At 64.8% G+C, this 9,818-nt stretch overlaps 1 protein-coding gene across 1 annotated transcript; it reads left to right on the top strand.

Annotated features, from left to right (window-relative positions):
* Positions 1-760: 760 nt before the first annotated feature.
* Positions 761-9,079, top strand: LOC307096600 (transcription factor IIIB 90 kDa subunit-like; the record flags this gene model as incomplete). Its single annotated transcript, XM_079800903.1, has 2 exons — positions 761-1,055; positions 8,985-9,079. Coding segments are annotated over exons 1-2 (279 nt in total), but the record flags the coding sequence as incomplete, so codon positions are not given.
* Between the last annotated feature and the right edge of the window lie 739 nt (positions 9,080-9,818).

Below are 9,818 nucleotides of genomic sequence, written 5' to 3'. Positions count from 1 at the left end.
GGTTATTGTCAGGGCCGTCAAGGGTGTTGGGACCACTGAGAACGGCGAACGTGGGTGGGGGGACACGAAATGTAACGGTCACGGGTACCCGCAGGTGGCGGAGTCCTGTGGGGACCGACAACAGGGACCGGGGCGCACGGGGGTGCAGGGACGCGACAGGATCAGCTCCCGGAGCCCGGGAGAGCCGTGCGGCCGCCCGGCCAGCGCAGACGCTCTGCTTCCTCAAGCCCGTCCGGGGCCCCGCCCACCACTCTGGTCCCGCCCCTGACCCCGCCCCCACAGCGCTCGGTCCAGTCACGGGCCGCGCTCACCACTAACGGCTCGCCCACCGCTTCAGGCCCCAGGCCCCGCCCACCACTCTGGTCCCGCCCCTGACCCCGCCCCCACAGCGCTCGGTCCAGTCACGGGCCGCGCTCACCACTAACGGCTCGCCCACCGCTTCAGGCCCCAGGCCCCGCCCACCACTCTGGCCCCGCCCCGGACCCCGCCTCCAGATCCCCGTCCAGTCACAGGCCGCGCTCACACCCAGGCCCCGCCCCTCCCCCGGAGGCCGTCGCGCCGCCGCGAGGCCTGCTGGTTCGCGGTGTTTGGACGGTGGCCGCGCTGGGGCTCCGAGGTCGCGGGTTCGAGTCGTCGCGTCTCCGTCTCGGCCCCCGTGCCTGTCTCCGTCCCGCAGGCGCGGCCGTTGCTGACGGCGCGACGAATCTGCCGCTGCGAATCGGCCGGGCGCGGCGGCGGAAGAAGCCTCGCGAGAGTCTGGGCGCGGGCGCCGCGGCGGGGCGGGCGGAGCGGCGGGTGAGCGGCGGGCCGAGCGGCGGGAGCGGCGGGCCGAGCGGCCGGAGCGGCGGGCCGGGCCCGCGGAGCCGCCGGCATGACGGGCCGCGTGTGCCGCGGCTGCGGCGGCACTGACATCGAGCTGGATGCAGCGCGCGGCGACGCCGTGTGCACCGGCTGCGGCTCGGTGCTCGAGGACAACATCATCGTGTCCGAGGTGCAGTTCGTGGAGAACAGCGGCGGCGGCTCGTCGGCCGTGGGCCAGTTCGTGTCGCTGGACGGTAGGTCCGGGGCCGGGGCCGGGGCCGGGGCGGGGGGAGCCGCGAGCTCTGCGGCCCGATCTGGGGGTCGTAACGGAACTTCCAACCCGGGGGGCGGGGCGACGTGCGGCGGCTGCGGGCCGGGGGCCGCGGCGCGTCCGCCCCGAGACCAGACCACCGCGCTGTTGTGCCCGGGACGGGCACCGGATGGTTCGCCACCTCGGGGAGGCATCGGTCCCCCGCCGGTGCCTGGGAGGTTCGCCCAGGAGGTGGCGCTGGGCCGCGTCCCGTCGGGTCCGGCCGCCGCTGGTGTGGGTGCTGCGAATGGGGCTGCGGACCGCCCCGTGGGAGGGCTCCTGTGGGGACGGGCGTGTCCCTTCCCTCGGCGGCTCCCAGGGTCGGGGTCGCGGGACAGCGAGCTGCTCGGTTAAGTCCGCGCGGACTGACCACTGGCGAGCCGTGGCCGCGCCGGCCCCGGGCGCTCCGTGTTTGGGGGGCGCGTTTCCCGGGTGCACGCCATGTTCCGCGGCCCCCCACTCTGTCTGTCCGGCCCTGGCTCCCTCTCCGTGTATTTGTGTTGGTTTTGTTGTTGAGCTCTGAACGGTCTTTCCATGTTCTAGTTAGAAAATCCCTGTGGGCTATGTGATTTGCAGAGCAGAACGGTGGCATTCTGACTAAAAGTTTAAACTTTTTTCTTTGTTGGCTTGAGAGAGAAGCATGGGTCAGCCGCCTTGATTGGCTGCTGCAGCGCCCCACACCGGGGATGGGGCCCCCAAAAGTTGGACATTTTTGCGCAGTCTAGCTGGTTTTTTCTGTCCTAGGTTGGACATTTCTGCACGTGTCGCCGTGTTTTTCTCCCCACACGTGTCTGCTGTGTTCCGCAGTTAGACCCGTGGCCGTTTCGTTTCCTTCATCGCGGTGTGGGGCGGGGGGGGGGGGCTCCTTCGCGCAGGGGGTGTCCGGTGCCCGCCCATGTGCTGCAGGACTCCTTCCTGGGCCTGCCCTGGCTCCTGGGGCACTGGTCACCGGGCCCCCAGTTCTGTTCCCTTGGCCCCCTGCCAGCCCCTGTCCTCACAGCCCTGCCCGGCCTCCCGCGTGCTTGTAGTAAGTCTCGAATCAGCTGTCCTGAGCCCTCCAACTCTGCTGTCTTTTTAAGGTGCTTTTAGCTGTTGTGGGTCCTTTCCATCAAACCTTAGAATCAGTTTGTGTGTATTTTCAAATATACATGAAATGGTTTTAAGAAGTATATTTTTTTATTGATTTCAGAGAGGAAGGGGCAGGGGGGAGAGAGAGAGAGAGAAACATCAAGGATGAGAGAGAATCATTGATCGGCTGCCTCCTGCACTCCCCACACTAGGGATTGAGCCACAACCTGGGCATGTGCCCTGACTGGGAATCGAACCCTGACCTCCTGGTTCATAGGCCGATGCTCAACCACTGAGCCATGCTGGCTGGGCAACAGGAAAAGGGGTTTTGATTGAAATTGCGTTAAATCTCTTTTAAAAATATATGTTTTTCTATTGTTTTCAGAGAAGAAGGAAGAGAGAAAGAAATAGAAACATCAATGATGAGAGAGAACCAGCAACCGGCTGCCCCCTACCAGGGATCGAGCCATAGCTCCGCATGTACCCTGTGCTCTGACCGGGACTCGAACCTCAACCTCCTGGTTCACAGGTTGATGTGCGAGCACTGAGCCAAGTGGGCCATGTGACATTTTCACGCGCTGGGCCTCCTGGCCCATGAACACCGTCCGTCTCTGCTCACACTTAGGTCCTCTGCCGCCTCAGCATTGGAGCTCTCCGCACAGAGCTCCTGTGCGTTCTTTTTTCTTTTAAATACATTTGTATTGATTTCAGAGAGGAAGGGAGAGATAGATAGAAACATCAATGATGAGAGAATCTTTGATTGGCTGCCTCCTGCACGCCCCCCACTGGGGATCCAGCCCACAATACTGGCATGTGCCCTTGACCGTAATCGAACCCGGGACCCTTCAGTCTGCAGGCCTGTGCTCTATCCTCTGAGCCAATCCAGCTAGGGTTCCTGGGCATTCTTTAGGTATGTACCTAAGGTCCAGGCAGAACGATTGTCAATGTCATTTTTTAAATTTTCGTTTCAAGTTGTTTATTGCCAGTGCATAGAAATAGGTTGATTTCTGTTGTTGACCTGCTAAACTTACTGGTCCTAGGTTTTTAAAATAGATTCCTTGGGGTTTCTATGTAGGCAACACTTTGTCTCTAAATAGTGGGTGTTTTATTTCTTCCTTCTGTTTCTCTTTCTTGCCTGAGAGCAGCCTGCTTGCCATCGTAACCTGGAGAGCGTGGCCTCTCCCCACGCAGCACCGTGTTTGTTACCTAGGGTTTTGGTACCTGCTCTTCTTTTAAAATTATTGGTTGAGAGAGAGAGAGAAACATGGGTTTGTTGTTCCGCTTATTTATGCAGTCATTGGTTGATTCTTGTATGTGCGCTGACCAGGGATCGAACCCTCAACCTTGGCGTATTGGGACAGTGCTCTTTATTTGTAAAGTTGAGGACCTTCTCCTGATTTGCTCAGAGTTTATCTATGAGTGGGTGTTGAATTTTGTCAGATAATTTTTCTTTTTTCTGTTATCAACTGATACAGTCATGGTTTTCTGGGGTAAATGCACATGGTCATGGGGTATCATTCTGTGTGTGAGTTGCTGGATAGATTTGCTAATATGTACATTTAATTATTTTTTTATGGATTTTTAGGGGGGGGAAAGAGAGAGAGAGAGAGAGAGAGAGAGAGAAACATCAATGATGAGAGAGGATCATTGATTGGCAGCCTCCTGCACACCCCCCACTGGGGATCGAGCCTGCAACCTGGGCATGTGCCCTGACCGGGAATCGAACCGTGACCTCCTGGTTCATGGGTGGACGCTCAGCCCAGAGCCTCACCAGCTGGGCTAGATTTGCTAATACTCTGTTGAGGGTTTTTATGTTTCTACTAGCATTCCCCTTGCAGGAAAAATCCTGCAATAGGATTTCCTGCTGCACTCTACCCCGCCTCCGCTCCTCCCTTGTCGCCCGCCCCGCCTTCTCCGCCAGCCCGCCTGCTTTTCCCTTCTCCCCCGGCCCCGCCTCCGCTCCTCCCTTCTCCTCCCCCCGGCTTGCTTGCTTCTCCGAAGCTTTACTCCCTTCGGCAGCTCTTGGCTCCTTTGATGCTGTCTTGATATGCAAATTAGCCGCCATCTTTGGTGGGGTGATTTGCATACTCATCCTGATTGGCTGGTGGGTGTGGCTTTGGCTGGTGGGCGTGGCTTGGGCATAGCGAAGGTGCGGTCAATTTGCATATTTGTCTATTATTAGATAGGATTCATGTGGAATATCGATCTGTAGTTTTCCTGTAATGCCTTTGGTTTTGACCAGTGCCTCAGGGGATGCGCTGAGGAGGTCCTCTCCGTCTGTCTGGAAGAGGGGGTGGGGTGGGGGAGGTCCTGTCCGTCTGTCTGGAAGAGGGGGTGGGGTGGGGGAGGTCCTCTCCGTCTGGAAGAGGGGGTGGGGTGGGGGAGGTCCTGTCCGTCTGTCTGGGAGAGGGGGTGGGGTGGGGGAGGTCCTGTCCGTCTGGAAGAGGGGGTGGGGTGGGGGAGGTCCTGTCCGTCTGTCTGGAAGAGGGGGTGGGGTGGGGGAGGTCCTGTCCGTCCGTCTGGAAGGGGGGGGGTGGGGGAGGTCCTGTCCGTCTGTCTGGAAGAGGGGGTGGGGTGGGGGAGGTCCTGTCCGTCTGTCTGTCTGGAAGAGGGGGTGGGGTGGGGGAGGTCCTCTCCGTCTGTCTGTCTGGAAGAGGGGGTGGGGTGGGGGAGGTCCTGTCCGTCTGTCTGTCTGGAAGAGGGGGTGGGGTGGGGAGGTCCTCTCCGTCTGTCTGGAAGAGGGGGTGGGGTGGGGGAGGTCCTCTCCGTCTGGAAGGGGGGGTGGGGTGGGGTGGGGGAGGTCCTGTCTGTCTGTCTGGAAGGGGGTGGGGTGGGTGCTTTTCGGGGCTGTGGGTAGAATTCGGTGCAGCCTGGGGGCCTGAGGCTCCGGTCAGGCTTCTAGCTGCCGAGTCCATTGCTCCGCGGTGGTTCCAGCCACGGGCTGGGTGGTCTGCCGCCGGCGGGTGGGTCTGGGTCTGGCCCTGTCCTAAGCTGCTGAGTCTTCGCAGGTGGAGTTGCCGGCACGGTTCCCTCCGGCCGCCCCGCTGGGTCCGCAGGGAGTCCTTTCCCTCGCCCTGGTGTCTGGGTGCTCCCTCTCCCGTCGCCTCTCTTGGCGGAGTTTGTCAGAACTGGCCGTGGGTGTCACTGCTTTTCCCCCCGCGGTTCCTGCCTCCCCCGCGCTGTTCCTCTGGGTGACTGTCAGGGCCCCTCCCGGCTGCTGGCGGAGGCACTGCCCGTGGCTTCGTCCACAAGCCCCCTCTCCCTGAGTCACCCCAGGCTCTGAGGCTGAGGAAGAGAGCGACCACCACAGGAAGACAGGGCACTGGGCTGGGCGCCCCTCGCCTGCCGGTGGGTCCCGGGCAGTGGGCGGTGCTCCCACCCATGTGCGTGACGTGGGGCACGGCCTCGTGCGCACAGGCTGAGCCCGAGGCTGTTGGCTGGCGGGACTTAAGGGGGTTGGGTGCCTCCAGCGTGGGCTGGCGCTCGCTGTCCGGGCTCTCGGGGAAGTGCGGAGGGTCCCAGGCAGAGAGGAAGGCTGTCACCGCCGACAGCCCCTCTGTCCCCAGGGAGGGCTCCCAGCCCGGCCTCCGCCCTCCGCCCTCCCCATCACAGGGCGATGGCACCGCGTAGGCCGGGTCCCGTCAGTCTCCCCGCGACACCGCGTGTCCAGCGGCCGCTCAGCTCGGCCTCTGCAGCCGGTCCCCACGCTGCGCTCCCCTCGGAGCGGCCGTCGTGTCCTCGGGCTCCTGCTCGTTCTTGGAGAGCCGGGTGGACAGCTAGTTCGGGGTTTGTCCACAGCCTGCCAGTGAGCACCAGGCCCGGCTCCTGAAGGTGTTGGGACCAGCGGTGTGAATCCAGGGCCCGGGCTGGACGCCACAGCACCTCGCTCAGGGGACACCCGGCCGAGTCCTTCAGCGGCTGGGCCGCAGCCGGGAGGGCTGGGTGCTGGAGACTGCGGTGCCCGGAGGCAGATGGCGAGGCAGGGCGGAGCGAGGGCTGGGCCGCGGGCCCTGCGGGAGGGTCCCGGGCTGGGCCACGCCGTGTGTGGGGCCTGTGGGCGCCCAGCAGGGCGCGGGGTGGCTCCGTGACGGGCACTCGGCGTGCCGTCAGGCGGAGGCCTCGGGACAGCCGTGCTTCCCGGGGGGCCCCCCTGGGGTTGGCGACGCCCCGGCCGAGGAGCTTCACTCAGCAACTGGCTCTGCGTCCTCAGGGCCCCTCTTCCTGGAAGCCTGCCATGGTTTCCACAGCCACGGGGTCCCGAAGGCCCAGCGGCGTCCCAGGTGTGATCGTGAAGCCCACAGGCTGTGGTGGAGGACCCCCCAGCCGATGAGAAAGGCTTGCTGCCCCAGCCTCTGCCCCCGCCCCCCCGGCATGTGCCCACCCATCAGGGGCTGTCCTGGCCCAGCTGGCCTGGGGGCTGGGGTCGGAGCAGGAGCCCGGGCCCCGAGCTGGAAGGTTCTGCCTGTCCAGTCTGTGGCCCCGCAGAGCCCGCCGAGCTCCCGGCTGAGGGCTGTGTGTCAGACGGGGGCCGAGTCCCCCACAGCCGCACGCAGGCTCCCCCTCAAAGCTCACTCCGCAGCGGCAGGAGGTCCGAGTCCGGGCACTGCGGGCCCCTGGGTGCCTCCCCCTCCCAGGACACCCCGCTGCACCTCCCGCCCTCACGGTCAGTCAGGGGGTGCAAGCGAAGCAGGCGTGCTGTGTGTGGCTCTGGGGCGCTGAGGCCCTGCCTCTCTCCTATTCTTGGGGGTGGGGGTGTTGCTAGCTGTGGGCCCAGCGCTGGGAGCCCAGAGGAGATGCCGTCCCTCCCCTGCTGCCCACAAGGGGGCGCGAGCCCTGGGCCTCTGCCTGTGCCCTCAGCTGGTGGGAGCTGTTCTAGAAACGCACCTGTGGTGAGGGCATCTGAGCATCTGAGGGCAAGGAGACCTGCTTTGGCGGCGAGGACCAGCGTGCTGTCCAGTCTGTATCTGTTGTAACCAATGGGGGGGGGGGGGCGGTGCTTGTCGAGTAAAAGATACAGGTTGGTTCCGCCGGCAGGTCCTCCCGCAGCTGCCACAGACCTTACTCGGGAGGGTGGCAGGGAGAGCCGGTTCTCCTGGGAGCCGGAGATGCACTGAGGCCATGCAGAGAGCACGTGTGTGCATGCCTGTATGCACGTCTGTATGTGCATGTGTGTGTGTGTGTGAGCGTGTGCACATGTGTGCGTGAGCAGGAGGAGCAGGACTTAGGAGCCAGAGCAGCCCAGAAAGGGGCCGGGCAGCCAGCAGGAGAGCGGGGACATGGAAGCAGGAAGCAGCCCAGCAGTGCAAGGAGGGGTCTGGGGTGGAGGGTTAGGGAGGGGGTGGAGGGTTAGGGAGGGGGTGGAGGGTTAGAGGGAGGGGGTGGAGGGTTAGAGGGAGGGGGTGGAGGGTTAGGGAGGGGGTGGAGGGTTAGGGAGGGGGTGGAGGGTTAGAGGGAGGGGGTGGAGGGTTAGAGGGAGGGGGTGGAGGGTTAGGGAGGGGGTGGAGGGTTAGAGGGAGGGGGTGGAGGGTTAGAGGGAGGGGGTGGAGGGTTAGAGGGAGGGGGTGGAGGGTTAGGGAGAGGGTGGAGGGTTAGAGGGAGGGGGTGGAGGGTTAGAGGGAGGGGGTGGAGGGTTAGGGAGGGGGTGGAGGGTTAGGGAGGGGGTGGAGGGTTAGAGGGAGGGGGTGGAGGGTTAGAGGGAGGAGGTGGAGGGTTAGAGGGAGGGGGTGGAGGGTTAGGGAGGGGGTGGAGGGTTAGAGGGAGGGGGTGGAGGGTTAGAGGGAGGGGGTGGAGGGTTAGAGGGAGGGGGTGGAGGGTTAGGGAGAGGGTGGAGGGTTAGAGGGAGGGGGTGGAGGGTTAGAGGGAGGGGGTGGAGGGTTAGGGAGGGGGTGGAGGGTTAGGGAGGGGGTGGAGGGTTAGAGGGAGGGGGTGGAGGGTTAGAGGGAGGAGGTGGAGGGTTAGAGGGAGGGGGTGGAGGGTTAGGGAGGGGGTGGAGGGTTAGGGAGGGGGTGGAGGGTTAGGGAGGGGGTGGAGGGTTAGGGAGGGGGTGGAGGGTTAGAGGGAGGGGGTGGAGGGTTAGGGAGAGGGTAGGAGGTAGGGCGGGCATAGGTGGCACTTGGTTGGCAGCCTGGGGCGTCCCTCTCTGGTCGTTGGAGTGTGTGGGGTGGAAGCCAGGTTGGGGAGCTGCGGAACGGAGGAGCTGAGCCTGGGAGATCACACTTAGCATAACACTGAGCCTCCCCCCCGCCCCCCCCCCCCCCACACACACACACTCGTGCAGCGTCTCAGCCTGTGTCCGCAGGGAGGTGGCCCGGAGGAAGGCCACGGGGCGGGGATCTTGAGGGTTGTGCCCTCCCCATCCTTTCAGACGCAATGTTGTTCTCACGTGTCCAAAGCACATTCCACTGAGTGAGGAGAGGAGGGGGACTTTCTTTCTAAAGGTAAAATTGGGGGCTGCTGGAAACACAGGCCAACCTGTGACTCCCTGGTCAGGTGACTGAGCGAGTGGCCTTTGTCGGAAAGGTTGGGAAAGAGCTCAGCGAGGGCCAGGGCACCCCGCTGGCCCTGCTCCTTCGGGGAGACACCGGGCCTGTGGTGACCGTCAGCCCAGCAGCACCATGCGCACCGGCCCCAGGCCTGCCCTCGGCTGGAGAGGGGGGCCCCGGCCCTGGACGTTGGGCTGGTGTGTGGCTGCTGTGACCGTGCATGGAGGGGCTGCCCGGGAGGGGCCCCCCACAGGGCGAGTGCTGACCGGGCTGTGGGCGCAGCTCCCGTGGGGCTAACGGTGTGGTTTGGTTTCTATTTCTAGGTGCCGGCAAAGCCCCATCCCTGGGTGGAGGCTTCCACGTGAACCTGGGAAAGGAGTCGAGAGCGCAGACCCTGCAGAATGGTACCCGGGCCGCCGTGGGCGGGGGGCGAGGGGGCGGGCGGGGGGATGGGGGGCGGGAGGGCCAGGTCCCACGGCCAGGAGAAACCCCGGGTCATCAGGACCGCTCCCTCCGGGGCCTCCTGCGGACTGCAGGGCCGCTCCGCGTGGGCCTGCGTGTTCTGTGAAGACCAGCAGACACGCGGTCGGTCGTGGGGCCGAGCTCCGTGACAGACCCGGACGGCGGTCCAGCCCGGCCCGTGGTCCTGCAGGCGCTGCCGTCGCCTGTGGGGCTGAGTTCAGGGACCTGAGATTCCAGTCGCGCTCCGGTGGCACGAGGTTCAGGACGCCCGCCATGGGGCCCCTCTGCTGGAAGCGCAGGCGCCGGGGTGGGCTCGCCACTGCCGCCCCGTGGAAGGGTGCCCCTCGTCCCCGCTGCCCAGCCCGTCCCCGTCCCCGCGGTGGAGGCTGCTGGCGGGTCTCTGTCCTGGAGACAGCGGGACCCCCCCACCCCCCCCCCCCGCCAGGTCTGAGCGCTCGCCCCGCCCTCCCTGCTGGGCCTCAGGGGTTTGTTTCCGGTCCTCTGGCTCCGTGTGGCTCCGTGTGGCTCCGTGCGGCGTGTGGACAGGAGGGGCGCGTGGTGCGGGGGTCAGGCCCGGCCGACGGGGCAGACCGGGCTCCTTGTGCGGGAGAGCCCGCCGTCCGGCTGCGTCCTCGGGGCTTCCGAGGCCAGAGCGGACCCCAGAGCACGCCCGCCTGTGCCGGGGTTGGCTGGTC

The sequence above is a fragment of the Cnephaeus nilssonii genome, assembly GCF_951640355.1.
Source record: "Cnephaeus nilssonii genome assembly, contig: SCAFFOLD_165, whole genome shotgun sequence".
In the NCBI taxonomy this organism is placed as follows: domain Eukaryota; kingdom Metazoa; phylum Chordata; class Mammalia; order Chiroptera; family Vespertilionidae; genus Cnephaeus; species Cnephaeus nilssonii.
The sequence above is the reverse complement of the archived record's forward strand: the minus strand, read 5'-3'. Positions and strand labels throughout refer to the sequence as shown.